The sequence below is a fragment of the Ambystoma mexicanum genome, chromosome 5q, assembly GCF_040938575.1.
Source record: "Ambystoma mexicanum isolate Mex_15411 chromosome 5q, UKY_AmexF1_1, whole genome shotgun sequence".
Lineage (NCBI taxonomy): Eukaryota > Metazoa > Chordata > Amphibia > Caudata > Ambystomatidae > Ambystoma > Ambystoma mexicanum.
The window spans coordinates 117,741,977-117,758,660 of record NC_090933.1 but is presented as its reverse complement, the minus strand read 5'-3'; the positions used below and the strand labels follow the sequence as shown (position 1 = coordinate 117,758,660).

Sequence of the window (16,684 nt, the reverse complement as noted above, 5' to 3'; positions counted from 1 at the left end):
CTAATTATGGCACCGTAATTTACGGTGCCGTAATTAGCGCCTTCCCCACTCCCATTATGCCCTATGGGGCAAAAATGGGAATGGGGAAGGGTAAATGGGAAATGGGGATTTACCGTCCCACTCACCTCTGAATGGGGCGATAAATCTGCCATCCACCATGGTGTAAACAGAGTTTACACCATGGTGGTAAAGTAGGGAACTTACCGCCTGGGTTGTAATGAGGCCCAATGTGTCACCTCTTGATGTGCACACGTTGGGATCCACAAAGCAAGCCGGTCTGGTAACGGTCTTATAAGATTAGCATCTTTTTTGCAGAGGATGTCCTCTGAGATCCTAAAAAAGCGCTCCACGACCTTTCAGAAGTGGAGTTTAGTATCCGAGGACAGCGCTATGATCACGAAATTGTACTGTAATCCAATTAATATTTCAAAAACCTCAAAGGCCATTAAATTTGGATCATTTACTATACATATTATGCAAATTTCTGAAGTGACAAACTATTGGTCCATTGTGGGCTATTAACGCTATCCCTTTTCACCTTTTAGGATGCAATGATCCACCTGGTAAAGATCTCCCGAATTATCCGCACTCCCCAGGGAAATGCTCTTTTGGTTGGTGTTGGTGGATCTGGCAAGCAGAGTCTTACCAGATTGGCCTCTTTCGTTGCCGGATATCAGAGCTTTCAGATTACTCTAACAAGGTAATGATTACTAACTACGTTACACTAACACGCACACACTCGCACGCATGGACACACGCACACGATTTCCTGTGGAAGCTACTTTTGGAGATGCTTCAGATAATCAAGTATGTTCCTGGAGTTTACTATGTTTAGGACAAATACATTTGCACACATCACAGGCATGCTCTATCAAAATACTTGTATTACTCAATGTATTCTACAAAGCAGCTGAAATTCTTTTCATGCCCCAGTTGACACCCAGCTTTCCCCTACCATTCCACGCATGCGCCCACATGTCTGCACGGCAAATACACACACGCGTACAGTTATGCACAACCTCATTTTTGATCTGTTGTCAGTGATTGCTTGAACGTTGCTACATATTATGACTGTGTAATATTTGAAACATCTACTTCCTTTTCAAACTGTGCTGCAATACTTGATGTAGGATGTGTAGTATTTTTAGAATGTAAATTATGATAGGCTCTTAGGTTGGCTTTTCTGTTCGCATGCCCTGGCCGGAGCTGGAACAAAATGTTTCCAAGACACTGCTATTTTTAGCAACTGTGCAAGGCAAGCACACTTTAATTTGTGGGTTGGTAAATGGAACCACCGATTCAAACTTTTATTCTTCGATCGCACTTTGCTTTCCGCTGTTTGTATATTCAAAATAAAAGTCGTTACTGGGTGCAACGTGGATAGACGCAAAAGTATTCCTCCCCAACAACTTGCATAGCACATATCCACCCCATCTTCTGCTTATTGCTTACTTGCCATAGTTCTTTTTAATTCCATTCATGAAATTGCAGGAAAATCATTTCAGGAGCCCCTCTTGTATAACCATGGTGTCCATCTTTAAAATGTCTGACCTTTACTTTCCTGGATGGGCGCACCATTGCACCTGTCCATTCATCAAAGGAAACAATTGTAGCACAAGGCACAAGGAACTGGGTGTTAATAGCACTAAGCCCCGTGTTCTGGGGCGAGCTAGGCATTAACAACCTGAAGCCTGAGCTGAGGCCCAGCTCAACCTACCGGCCGTTACTGCCCCAGCTCCCCAGAAAACGGGACTTATCGTGACAGTATAATTGAAAGGTGGGTTCATTCAGTTGTAGGTAATATTCTGTGCATTTCGTACAGGAATTGGAACGCTTAGTATGTTTCAACTTTTTTTCTATACAAATCTGCAAAGGGGGTTGGTTTCAGGTTTTGACTTTTTTCACTAATATTTTTCAACCTTGGCCATTGTGTCAACCATGGGTTTTCATGCAAGGTCGAAACACCTCTGTATTACTGAAAACATGACATTGCAGAGTCTTCGACTATACTAATTCACAAGTTATTGGTATCCACATTCAAGCAGGCGGCTAGGGCTCAGATGGGAGGGGGCGGGGGGGTGCTTGCTAATATATTAGCTTGCTTTGACAGCTTTTCGTGTCTTAGACCAAAGGATAGGAGAACACTGTGCTCGGTTATGTCGTACTGTTGGAGATAGCCTTCATTTTTACCCCTTCAGCAAATTCACACATAAATCGGTTTTGCTACTTGGTATCTTTTGATCTAGAACCGAATCTGAGATTGAAGACCGCCACTATTCCATCTCTGAAAATGTACACCACCCTTATTTTACTTTGCACCACATCATGACAGATCCGGTTGCACATCCCCCTTGCTCTTCAAGGGGTTTCAACTGTCTTGTTCCTAATATGACCTCTCCTGAATCTCCTGCCTCTCCTCACCTTCCTGTTTCTTCTTATGAACCTCCTTGCTACTTTACCACATGCTTGTACCACCACCCTTCCTAGTCTTTCCTCTTACTGCCTCCTGAACACTGCTTTCAACGTCCTCTTCGTATCCCTTTCCAAACTCCTTTCTAATCTCTCTAGCATTTCCTTCAGTCCCCTACATGTATTTACTTCCAGCTTTCTCCCTCACTCGAGTTTTACCTTTACCTCATCCCACAGTGACCTTTCAAACTCCTTCTCTCTAGTAACTAATTTGGAATTCTCCCGATGTCTCCTTCTAAACCTCCTCCTTGGGTCTCCTTCCTCCCTCCTGGGCGCTCTTCCCAATTTCTCCACCGACCACCTTGCCCTACCTCCGTCTTCTCTATCTCCTTCTTGATGTTTTCTTTCCCAGACTAATGGTCTCCTTCTTCCTCCCCTACTGTGATGCTCTTTGCTCTCCCCCTCTTCTCATCCTTTCCCAATCTCCTCCCTCCCTCTTCTCTGTCACATCTATCCTCCCCAGCTCCCTTTTCTCTCCTTTTCTCAGTTTGCTCTCATCCCTTTTCCTGTGCCCCCTCGCCTTCCCTTCTCCTCCTCTCCACCTTATCGATCTGCTTTGCACCTTTGTTGGCCTCCAGCCTCCCCCGTCCGTTGCTTGCCAACTCCTTCCACAACACCACGGCCCATATCTTTTGAGGGGCCCAGTCCCTCCTGTGTGGCCATTCTTTTTGGGAGTGGGTACACCCATGTCTCTTGATTGGTGTGGCGTAGGCGTTGAAGCTGTAGGGTTTGAAAATCCCAAATAACTGATTACAATGTGGACCAAGCCTGTTTATGGCCCGTCCACCTTCTTTGTTTCGATGCATAAGCACAGGACGCCAACAAATAGACCGCCCTCGCACAGACTTTTCCTTTCTCCACTCTCCAGCGGGTATGTTATGCTGAACACTTCTGTTTTACTGTGCCTATCGGCTACAGTAAGTCTTTCATACATTTTGCTCCCTGCAAGTTGCCATATGCACGCAGCATTGTCCACCAAACTACTGGGGCTCAGACTTGAATAACTCATATGGTCTTTCTTAAAGTGCTGAGTCAGTAAAGACTATGTGACACTCCCCTGCCTTAGTACTAGGGAATGGTGGGGAGGTCTGGGGCCCAAAATCATCCAACGGGTGGTGGCACCCAATCCCTCAAGCCGCCACCCGTTGGGACAACCCTTTTCTCTACTCTCGGGTGTAGGAAGGGGATTTTGTCAGATTGCAAGGGTTGAGAAATGTATATACTGGGTCACAGGAGAAAAACGTTGCATACAAACCTTCAGTAACAGAAAGCAATCAATCCACCCGCCATGGAAATTCCTCCGACCACATTGGAATCAGAAGATGTAGTTTCTGTTTATTATTGGATATTGATGATCATATTCGATTATATTTAATTTAACACTTGATTGTTGCATTCAACATTAGTATTTTTATGTAACCCCGCTTTGTGAACGTTGGTCTCTAGACCACAGGGTATTTAAATGTGTTTTACACCGTTAACATTTACTCTGGGATTTCCTTTTTGCAAGCTGATCTTCTGACAATTATGTACATCATTCAGCATGGCACATGATTAGTTTTTGTCTCCCCTACCAATAATTTAAGCTGGAGCTACAATTCCCAGCATCCGTATGGTTATTCTGTCATTTACATTATCACTCCATGTCTCCAGGGCCTGAATGACCTGATCAGATTTTACAGCGAGGAAGCAAGGCCATCCTAGCCTTCCTTTTTTATGTCACCCCTCTAATCGATTATTCCTGACATTTTTGGTGGTAAGTTAATGTTGGAACATTGTTGGAACTCGATGGTTCCATCGTTTACCAACTAATCTTGTAGAAGGAAGCTGACACAAAGGTGTCATGGTTTTTGGTTGTATACTTGTATTTGTGTATAAAAGAAAGGTCCTCACCATCCCCATCTATCCTCAAAACCAATACTAAAGAGTCTGTCATAATGTCTGTCAAATTATTCTCCACCGTCCTTTAACCTACTTCTATCCCTCACACTACAATTAAAGGGTAAGCTAATAGAAAGTTCCTTCTTCAGGAGAATGACTCCTTTTTCCTGCTGCTCGTATAGCATCCAAAAGAATGTTCCCTTGCAACAAAAATGCCAGGAGGAATTACCTCCTTCCAGCCTTTGGTATTTCATATTCAGGAGAATTACTCCCTTCTCCTGGTGTAGATCTATACACTTTCCAATAAAACCTGAGTAATGACTCCCTTCCCCTGGTGTCTCCAGCACAACTCTCAGTACAGGACCAGAAGAGTACCTCCCTTCTCGTGATATTACTTGTCACAGTTCACAAGTCCATCTAGAATGACTCCCTTACCTGGGCTTCTTTAGCACAACTCCTGGTTCGGGAACAGGAGAATGACTCCCTCCTCCTGGTCTTGCTTGGCACAGTTCTTTCTCACAATTTACAGCTTTATGTACACTTTGTCACACTGGTTGGTTGTTAGCAAACTCTCAAATCCTTCTCTGTTGATCACTGGATTCAATGTCATCACTGTGACAAGGAAGTTCTCCTTGTATGCTCAGTTCCCCTTTTTTTGGGTCCCAGACTCCTCTCTGATGGTCATTAGGTCTCTTTCCCGCTATGACAAGGAGGATTTCCTCTAATGCTCTTCATGTCCGTTTTCAGGTCCCAGACCCTTCTGTGGTGGTCAGTGGTTTTCTATTTCCCACTGTGACGAGGAAGATTTCCTCTACTGCTCTCGGTATAAAAAGGAGAAGGGTCAGGGAACTGCAAGCCAATACTAAGTAGCAGGTCTCTGGGTCTCTTGTACCTCCTGTTACCTTGTGTGGGATCGTAATACATCACCGGGACTTGAGGGACCACCAGTCTTCTCTCTAATTCCGCTGGTTCACTGCCATTGCTCATTTGGCTGTGCTGTACTTATCCCGTTTGTTCCGTGCTCTGCTATCCTGCTCAGTCATTCAGCCCAGGTTAGTTCCTGCAGACCCCATGGAAGACTCTCACAGCACTTCACTGGCATCCTCTTCCCTCCAGTACTGCAGCAGCACCTGGATATCTAGTGCTGGTCCGCCTCCACCTCTACTGCCAAAACCGGTGGGGTTTTACACGGCTGTGCTTGACACATTTGATAGTCCTTTGTTCCTTTTTTATACATTGTGAGTATTGGTGACCTGCTTTGAGGCCCCACAGGCCCGTGTGAGCTCCCATTAATCCCCGTAACCCACTCCACATCCTCGTTCTCCTCCTCCCCTCCCGCCCATCCGTCCCCCTGTGCCTGTTTGGTGCACTTCAAAGGAGCAGCTGGGCCTATTGGTCCAGACTGCACATGCTGCCTGCATTCCCCATCGGCAGAGCCCGGTGAGTGTTGCGCCCCCGGGCCCTCTCTAAGCCCCCATTTTGAGCATTGTTACACCGGAGCGCATCAGGAGAGAGGGACTCCCAGAGCGACCCCATTTTTTCAAATAATTGCAAGCTAAAGGCCCTCGAGGCCCTGTGTGCCCCCTCTGCCTCTGGCACCTTCTTCCTGCTTCTCCCGCCCCCCCTTCCGCCTCCCAGTCCGTGGCTTCCGCCTCCCAGTCCCTCCCACCCCTGTGATTGGCTACCCCAAGCTCATCACTATCCACTCCAGGGCAGCCCTCTCCCCGGAAGCCCTGCGGCTAAGGGCCCCTACGCAAAGGGCGGCTCCAACAGAGGCAGCTCCAAGAAGTCTCAGCAGGTGTCCTCAGGGGAAGCCAGTAGCCAGCCATCAACCATCAACTACAAGGACCAGTAAGGTAGGAGTGACCTGGGTTAGGAGTAGAGCAACCACTCTACCCTAGCCACTTAACAAACCAATATAAAACAGTGTGACTATTTCCCATTGCCTCTCTCGCTCCCACACCCTCAAGAAATATGGTACTCATCTGACCTGCTGGCTGTGGATCTGTCCCCCACAATACATGTCTCTCAAATTTAGCAGGGGTTCTGTTCCCAAATTTCACTGTTTGATATTCAGATTGCATTGATGGGCCTCTCCCATACAGGCCTCTCAAATTTAGCAGGGATTGTGTTCCCAAATGGCACTGTATGATATACAATGCAATCTGGGAGCAGAACCCCTGCTAAGTTTGAGAGACCTGCATAGTTTCTATAGTATAATATCATTCAGATTGCATTGGTAGGCCCCTCTCCCACTATACAGGTCTCTCAAACCTAGCAGGGGCTCTGTTCCCAAATTGCATTTTATGATATTCAGATTGCATTGATAGGCATCTCTCCCACTATACAGGTCTCTCAAATTTAGAATGGTTTATGTACCCAAATTGCATTGTATGATATTCAGATTGCATTGATGAGTCTCTCTCCCACTATACAGGCCTCCCAAATTTAGCAGGGGTCCTATGCCCAAATTGCATTGTATGATATTCAGATTGCATTGATAGGCCTCTCCACCACTATGCAGGTCCCTCAAATCTAGCAGGGGTTCTGCTCCCAAAAACTTGCATTGTAAGGATTACAATACTCCTTAGATACTTGGACACAATACTCCTGCATCCCCCCCCCCCTACCATACGGGACTCTAGAACATAGTGAGAGTTAGTCTCAAGCACAAACTTAGCCGTAACCACCTTAACATACTCCTAATGAGGACCAGACCGTGATAGTATGGTTTCAACCGCCCTCAACTTTCCGAGAGACCTACATGGACAGCCACTGAACTTTTTACTACACTCCCGACAACTGTACGCCCAGCACACGACCCCCCCGCCCCCAGGACAACGCTCCAAGGATACACAAACCAACCCACCTGAAGAACAGACAGCACAAAAAAGCACCCAAGCCTACCAACACAACAAGAAACTCCAGTACTGCAATCACAAGACACCGCAGCCAACCACTCAACCGGCACCCCCGCACAGAGCACCAAAATGCCCCGGACCATGAAGGGACTCCGAGAAAGGGCACAATACAAGGCTGCACAGACGCACACATCCAACCTACCACCAAAGCAACAACCGAAAATAGAGGAAACACAACACAACACCAAAAACCGAAACGACCAGAACAATCTCCCAAACTGAAAAATCCTTATATCTCACACCTTACCTTGCAACAACTGAACCAAGATACCTCAACGACACAGAGACATCAAGACACACACAGAACAGCCCGAGACAACCAGTAAAAAGACAGTAGCACCCAAGAAGAGTGTGGATAAGCTCTGATCCCATCACCCCACACATCACAAGATCAGAAGGACACCCTCAACACCCACGCCCCACCGTACAAAACGATGACGAAGATCTAACATCCAACAACCCAAACATCAACCTAACTGACCAATTCAACAAAGAAGAAACCTTCACAGACCTTCACCTAACTGGCATAAATAGAGAAGCACCGCTATTGAACAGCCAAGCCTTCAATCTAGCAGACTGCGTTAGTGAAGATGCAGCCTTTGCTGATCCTCATCCGCCACCCTACAATGAAGACGCAGCCTTTGCTGATCCTCATCCACCCCCAATCAACGCCAACAAGGATGCACCACAACCAAACAACTACAAACCAAAACAAGGAACAACTAACAAGCAAAACCACACCAAAACAATCCACTGCAACCTCATCAATGCCAGGGCAATGTCCAAACATGCCACCGAAATATATGATGTGCTTTGCGATGGAGGGATCAACATCCTGTTTGTAACAGAAACATGGCTCGACGACAACTACAAGATCACCCACAACAACTGCCTGCCTGAATACTTCAAATGCGTCCAAGCAAATAGAAAAACCAAAAGAGGGGTCGGGGGACTGGCAATCATTCACAAGGAACACCTGGATATCAAATTGGAAGACTCAGTAAACATCGTTAAATGTGAATCCCTAATCATACGTCTAACAGTAAGCCCCAAAACAAACAAACAAACCTGAAATTCATAATAATATATAGACCACCAACCTACATGCAACCTTCGTAGGCACCTTCACAGAAGCAATCGCCGTCCTAGCCATCAAACACAATCACCTGATGGTCCTCAAAGATTTCAACATCTGGTTTGAAGAAGAAACCACAACCATACAAAACTCGCTAACCAGCCAACTAGCAGCAACAAATCTGCAACAACTAGTCAAAGGAGCAACCCACTCAGCAGGGCATACACTTGACGCAATCTTCATGAACAAACTACTCCTCACCACTCACCCCCAATTCAAATACCCTGGAGCGAAAATTTCATTCTTTGTAATCAAAATTACCACCCCAACAAACAGTCAACTGGACAAAACACCGAACACCATCAAAAGAAATTGGAGAACCATCAAAAAATCCAACTTAATTGAACTCCTGGAACTTAGCAAACCACATCGAACATTCATGGAAGAAGATGACCTGGACAAAAAAGTAGCCCTGCTGCATTCCTGGATTATAACTACTATACACAACATCGCCGAAGAAAAACCCTTCACTCCTTCTCATAAACTGGCAATGGTAAAATGGTTCACCCCACTACTTAGCACCATGAAAAGGAAACACCGAAGACTAGAACTTGATTGGAGAAAACAAAAGGACGATGCAAACAAACTGAAATTCCTACAACACAACTGCGCATGCAAAAAGGAAATTCAAAAAGCAAAGCGGAAACCCTACGACAACCGAATCTTCGAAGCACCAAACACCCAAAAAGAACTCTTCAAAATCATAAACGAAACCAAAAACCCTCTGGGATGTAACAACACACCAACTCCGTCCACAAAACTATGCAAGGACCTTGCAGACCACTTCAAAAACAAAATCACCAGCATCCAACAAACCATACAAAGCAGACTGCCTGATCTGACCATGATCCCCACCTACACCCAGGAGGTACACCCAAACAAACTACGAGGCTTTCCAGAAATATCAGTGGAGACATTCATCAAACTGGTGAATGAAAGCAATAACTCAGGGTCTCCCAAAGACCCTTGCCCACCAGATATATACAAATTGATTCTTAAACCAGGAACGCCCCTGGAATATCACAGGAACATCCTCAACCTTTCAATCACAACTGGGAAAGTGCCACAAGACTTCAAAACGGCATACATCAGGCCACTACTCAAAGACGCAGCAAGAAACATAGAGGACCTCTCGAACTACAGACCCATCTCCAACATCCCATTCACAGCAAACTGCTCGAAACGTACATTTACAAAACGACCCAAGACTTCATAGAAGAGCAAGGCCTACTAGACCAGGCACAAGTTGGCTTCACACCAATGAGAGGAACAGAATCAACTCTACTCTCAATATAGGATGATCTAAAAATGAACGCAGACTCGGACAACAGCACTGCCTTGATACTCCTAGACCTATCAGCAGCATTCGACACAGTTAACCACGACACCCTCATAATGAGATTAGAATGACTGGGAATAACAGACACCGCCTTACTATGGATCAAATCTTTCCCAACAAACAGAATGGAAACCGTATGGATGAAACCCTTCAAATCTAGCTCAAGAGATTCCACCTGTGGAGTCACACAAGGATCCTCCTTCTCCCCGCTACTATTCAACATCTACCTGTATCTACTTATCAGAATCATCAAAGGCCACAGCCTCACCTGCTACAACTATGCCGATGATACACAATCTTCAAAATACAAGAGAACCCGTAAATAAACTCAATGCTAGAAAACTGCCTCAGCGATGTATTCCTCTGGATGAACTCCAACTGCCTCAAAATCAACCCAGGCAAAACAGAAATAATGATCGTCTCAAAAACTGGAGGATAAAACCACTTCATCCCTTGGCCAAGGGAACTCGTGACAACACCAGCACCCTCGCCGATTGTAAAAAACCGGGGGGTCCTGATGGACAACAATCCCACGCTAGAGCCACAAGTAAACGCCATTTCAAGAAAAGCATCTTCCTCCTGTGAGCGGCAAAGAAGATCCTACTATTCCTATCGTTCGCCAACAAAACTACCACCATCATCGCCCTAGTCATGTACAGAGTAGACTACGCCAACAGCCTATACTTAGGCAAGCCGGAACGACTTTTAAGAAAACTACAACGCATTCAAAACGCGGCAGCCAGACTGCTTCTGAAACTACCCCGAAGAGAACACACCACACCAGCGCTGAAAACACTACATTGGCTACCAACAAAACAACGAATAAAATTCAAAACAATGTGCATCACGCACAGAGTGGTACACAACAAAGGCGCGGAGTTCCTGAGAGACAAACTGCATCTACATCAACCAACAAGAACACTCAGATCAAGCATTGACATCCGCCTGGAACCGAAACCCTACAACAAAAGAAAACTTGGAGGATCTTCCTTCTCTCACCAAGCCTCGAAAACCTTGAGCAACCTTCCAAAGTACATACATAACACAAGAAACCACCTACTATTCAGGAAACTACTCCAAGCCTGGCTCTTCACGTCATAACTAGAAAGACTAGCCACAGGGGCACGCACACAACTAAAACACGGAAGAACGTACAGAGAGATCCGGATCCACACCAAGCAATCAATGGGAAAAACCCTCAGGAAAATATCCCACGACGTACTAAACGACTAACCGGGAGACAGCTGCAATACGACCAAAGACCGTATACATAGCAAAACAAAGACAAATACACTAGAACGAATCATCAAGATGACCATGACTTTAAAATATAGCCATTCCCAAGAGACATAAGGACAACAGATAGAGAGGGAAAGGAAACACTACACCACAAGCCCCAATCCAGTGGGTGAGAAACTGAATGTTTCATCATTACACACTGTCCACCTACTACACAGCAGAAAACACAATGCCCCATCACACAAAAACTAGAACTAAACAGCCCCAAGGATGTTCACCCCACAGAAACCAAAGAACCAATGGAAAGACAGTCATGACAGGAAGAAACAAATGACTGAATACAGAGGCTCACCATGACGGGAGCACTAGAATGCCACATCAACACCACTCCGACCCTGAACCATTCAAAACCTCAACTGGCCAGTGTCACACTAGACAACAAGAGAATAGATATTACCAACCCAATCCCACATCCGAAGAAAAGGTTCAGACGCACCTATCAATCCAAACTATAATCACTATGATACAGCAGGGTCAGCGCAGCACCAACAAAGCGAGTCAGCCGACGAGGAACCAGCATCAACCCAACCCACAGGGACACAACTCTAACAGAATCAGAAGTACCTGAATCAGGATACAGACCCCACTAACCCAACCCTCAATCTTCTGCATACTTAAACCACACAAAGCACACAACCATCGCTCTACCAGCAATCCTCACACACTTTACCAAACCGCATCAACACATAAACATCACCTACAGCACTCGAGGTCTTGCCCGATCCGATACTAGCACCAAAGCCCAGCACTCAGTGTATACCGAGCTGAAGCTGCCAACAGCACACCACTTCTCCTACTCCCCTCCTCCCGACTAACCCCACCAGTCCTTCCTGTTTACAGATCCGCCAGAGTGCCTGGGGACCAATTCCGTTGGTGACGGTGCGCTATATAAGTACCTTTAACATAACATAACATTGTACCCAGTTCCTCCCATGCAGATTGTAAAAGTCCTTTGTCTTTGTTAGCAACTTACTCCTCATACCTCCTCTGAGCCACCTCGCACCAGTACTAGCACAGCCCATGACCTTCATGTCTCCTGTGCTCTTCCTCATCCTAGTACTTTTAGCTTTTATCTCCTATGTTACAGTAATACATAGGTTTACTTTCAAGGAAGTAGTTAACAGTGGGGAGGGATAGGGAATGTTGGGGAGTGACAACATTTAATGGGCTTTATCCCAGGTGATCATACTTGTTCCCAGAGCGTGAGTCCCTGCCCATGAGGTTCTCCCTTGTTAAACCACCCCTGGGGGACAATTGGGTAGTCGCCGCACCTCCCTAACCTCATGGGAAAGGACTCGCCCTTGGGGAGAAGTGACGACACCTTGTGAATCGTCACACAATGTATATCCTGTATTCTTCTGATGTATAAAGCCTTAATTCTGATTATTATTCCATTACCTCCAGAGGTTACTCTAAATTAGTAATGTATTTCCTTCCTTATAAAACCTGCCTTTTCCCCTAAGTCTACACATTCTGACTTTCAAACTCCAAGAAATTGTCAGACTAGCTTCAGTAGATTGATTTTCTCCCGTAGATTCTTGATCTGAGAGATATTCCTTACAGTTTCGCTGCTTCAGAACATTTTTGACAGAGGGCGTAGTGGACCTCAACCCGGTCCTCGACCATGGATCCATCTTGCTTGGCGTCTGGTCGTTGGCTTCGGACGTGACGTCGGGCGTTGTACAATTACCACGTTACTACGCCCCAACCTCAGTTCCTTTTTTAGCGTGCTTGGGAACACAGAGCTTCGACGCTTTTGATGTTTTCATCAGAAAACCTATTTTTCACTAAATCCTCAACGCGAGATGTTGGTTGTTCGGGTGTCAGGTTTCAAACGTTTTTCCGATTGTGGCACCAAGATGTCCCTCACCGACGTACCCGAGTTGTGTCTCTGGTGCCTTGGCACAGGTCGCAGGACTGACGGTGTGGTGCATCAAAATGCAACCTAAATCCTTTCACGATCGAGCTGTAAAACTCACTTTGGGTCGACCGCCCTCAAAATCTCAGTCTTCGGAGGCCAAAACTGAGGGGCATACCCCCGAGAAACACCAGTGGAAGAAGAAACAGTCCCACTCGAGGAGCCTCTCTTCTTCGTTTCAAAAAAAGAAAAGGCGTCACTGCCATCGTCAGGACTCTGAGTTGGAGATGGAAAAAGGTAAGCCATCGGCTGGGCCCACCACCCGCCGACAGTGGGAGGATTTCAATGCCTGTAATGTTCAAACAGCATGCTGCAGTCGGGGCGGCTCACCCACACCCAACGCAGCATGCTTTATTGCCAAGAGCGGCCCCTCTAGTGCCCTGGTACCGACAATTTCAGCGCCGATAAATCTTTCGACGTCGAAAGAACAATGGAAGCTGGATTGCCCCAGTGCGTCCAAAGATGTCGACGCTACTGCGTCTCGATCTTGATCGATACCAACATTCACCATGTTGGCGTTGAACGACAAAACCTTGATGTCGACGGTTGTCAAAAAAGTATTTACTACACAAGTCTGAATTTTTCAATAACTTGGCCGCTATCTGCGGCGATACTATCTGAACTTTTCATCGAATTCAATTGAATCTGTCACTTCCATCGAATTTTATTCATCAAAAATCATTTCCATCGAAATGCCTTTTCTTTGAATAAAATTCAATGATTTCAATGCTATTTTTATGTATAGATTTAGGGTTTGGGCAAGGGTTAGAATTAAGGTTAGGGTAAGGGGTAGGGCAAGGGTTAGGGGTTGTGTTAGATTTAGGGTTGGATTAAAGGTTAAGCGGGGGTGGGGATTGCGGGGTGAACACCCCTCAGCCCCCTATATACAAAAAAACATTAAAACTTTACATGGAGCTGGACAGTGTGGAAATGTCAGCACTGGAAAGCTCCTTGTAACGTTTTAAAGTAGAAAATAAATACATTGAAATGCTATCTTTTGCATTTAAAAGTACATATGCATGGAAATTGTCCATTGCTATTTTCGATGAGCATGTACTTTTAATGTAAAACATAGAATTTCGATGCATTTTTTTTGATGAATAGTTTACGATGCATTGTCTTTTCAATGCATCTTTTTCGATGCAATGACCATAAACCTTTGGAGATCACGATGCCGATGACCAGGGAGATGTCGACCCGATTGTACTTGGGTTTAGGAAGAGTCGACTATTTTGACGACCAGAATAAGCGTCTACAGCTAGCTCAAGGCTTCCAACACGCCAGTGGTCTGGACACCCAGGGATTGCACTCAATGATGCCTGTACAGGTTTATGACCATACTGACATCCTAGATGAAGGCCTTGCCACTGAGCGTAATATGCCTCTGAACCCACCCGTTGCCGATCCTTTGGCAGGTTTGTGACAAAACCCATTTTCCATTCCTCCCATCAGATCCACCATTTAGGGGAAGTACAGGCCGGCTAGAGGAGACCCCTCATACCTCTCTCCCCCCAGACAGGGAAGCAAAAAAAGTAGATTCCTTGGCAAAGAAAGCATTCACTTCAGGAAGCATGGCCCTCAAAGCTACAAATGTGGCAAGCAGTTTTGCCAAAAACTTCTTCGGTCTATGGACAGCAATGGAAAATGCTGCTCAGTGTGTCAAGGAAGGAGAAATTCCCGAGAGCTTCCTACAGCTAGTGGAGGATGGGGAAGGAGGTGGCCAAGCAGTCACTGCAAATGGGCCTGGACATTGTCGACTGTGTGGGCCAAACTATGGCTTCGGCCATAACACTAAGAAGGCAGGCCTACTTGAAAACCTCTGGATTTTCACCCTACATCCAAGAAAAACTTCCAGACATGCCCGTTGAGGGCGATCTTCTTTTTGGCCACAAAGCTAATGATTCCTTAGAAAAATTCAAGGAATCAAAACTTGCTGACAAATCCTTAGGCCCAGCTGAGCAGCCGGACAAATCTGCATTTAGCTTCACCTCTAGAGCACGAGCTGCAGGAGATATGCTCCTTATGGCAGGAGAGCGCTGCTCCCACCGGCCAGGCAAGGGCAGAAGCATTTCTCGCGCTCCAGATGGGGCAGCGTGACTTCCAGAGGCCAACAGGCAGTGTTAATGGCGGGGGCGACCCAGCCTCCGAATCCACTTTGATTTCCCCTCTCACAGTGCACTGGTTGGAGGACTGTTGACGGATCATTTGCTCCAGTGGCAGGGAGTTACTTCCAATATCTGGGCTCTACAGCTCCTTCAATGGGGTTATTGACTGCCATTTCTAAAGGAAACACCGGACAGACCACCCCCACCTCCAATCCAACGTCGACAGGAGCTGCAAGAACTGAGAGCCCTGTTGCTGAAGGATGCTGTGGAAGAGGTACCTCCCGAACAGAGAGGATCGGGCTGGTAATCCCGGTATTTCCTGCTTCTCTCTTAAAGAAGTCCCACATGACACCAGTCGAAGGGCTCCAGTTTTGATTGGAGCACTCCTAGTTACCTGGGTGGTGAAGCCCTTCCCTCCCGAGGAGAGAGTAGTCAGCTTGAGACAGATGGTGAACTTTTCCAGAACCATGCGACTCTACTAGCAGCTTCCTTCCTCCGCCTTCTAGGCCTCATGGCTTCATGCATTTTTCTTGTGTCGGAGGCCAGGTAGCAAATGGGATCCCTGCAATGGTTACTGAGGGATCAGTGGGCTCAGTACGTCAGCATCAGTGGTCAACGACATGTCCTGGTGCGCGGACTGCAACACTCTATTGGCGGGGGGGCCCTTCTGACCTCAGACCCCAGTGGTTACGGATGCGTCCTTGAAGGGTTGGGGCGCTCACTGTGAGGATTTGCAGGTGAGCGACCTCTGGTCAATGACGGAAACCAGGCGGCACATCCACAGGCTGGAGTTACTAGCTATCAGGCTAGCCCTGAAAGCATTTGCCCCATCTCTGCAGGGAAAGCATGTCCTCTTTCTGACGGATTACACATTTGCAATGCATCTCAACAGGCAAGGTGGCGATGATGCTCTGATTCTGGTTGCTGGAGAACAGGATCTCGGTCTCAGCAGTTCATTTGGCGGGCACAAAGAACATCTTGCCGGATGCTCTGAGCAGGCAGAGCACGGTCTCGCATGAGTGGGAAGTGTGCCAGGAAGTCCTAGAGGAGGTCTTCACTCTCTGGGGTACCCCAGCAGTGGATCTGCTCGCAACGGAGTCCAACAGGAAATGCGAACTGTTTTGCTCGAGGGAATTTCCAGCGAACGGTGCCCTGGGGAACGTGTGTGTGGTGGATTGGACCTTCCCTCTCCTCTATGCCTTCTTTCAGATTCCCATCATTCCATGGGTTCTGCGGAGATTGAGGAGGTTTCGAGCGACCATGATCTTGATCGCCCCGGACTGGACCATGAGAACGTGATACTCAGACCTCTTGGATCTGTCCATCTGTCAACCTCACTGGATGCCTGGCATCTGCATCTCCTAACTCAGTCGGACGGCCGGATACTACATCTGACCTCGGAATCCCTCAACCTACATGCATGGCTCTTCAGAAGATGACATATGATAACTGGGACCTCTCTGAGGAAGTACTTGAGGTGTTGCTGGCTGCACGCAGACCATCTACAAGATCTTTGTACGCGTGCAGATGGAGAAGATTTGAGGCGTGGTGCTGGTCTCTGCAGGCCTTTGGGTCACCACAGTCAGAGGATATTTGGCAGCCTTGTTTGTGTTCAAG

The 16,684-nt window shown here is 46.7% G+C and overlaps 1 protein-coding gene across 1 annotated transcript in view; it reads left to right on the top strand.

The window, feature by feature from the left end:
• The window catches only part of LOC138497282 (dynein axonemal heavy chain 5-like), a 1,499,851-nt gene that overhangs the window by 876,382 nt on the left and 606,785 nt on the right, over positions 1–16,684 (top strand). The window contains exon 56 of the mRNA XM_069620634.1: positions 546–700. Within this exon, the coding sequence (XP_069476735.1) occupies positions 546–700 (155 nt within the window). The remainder of the gene's footprint in view (positions 1–545; positions 701–16,684) is intronic.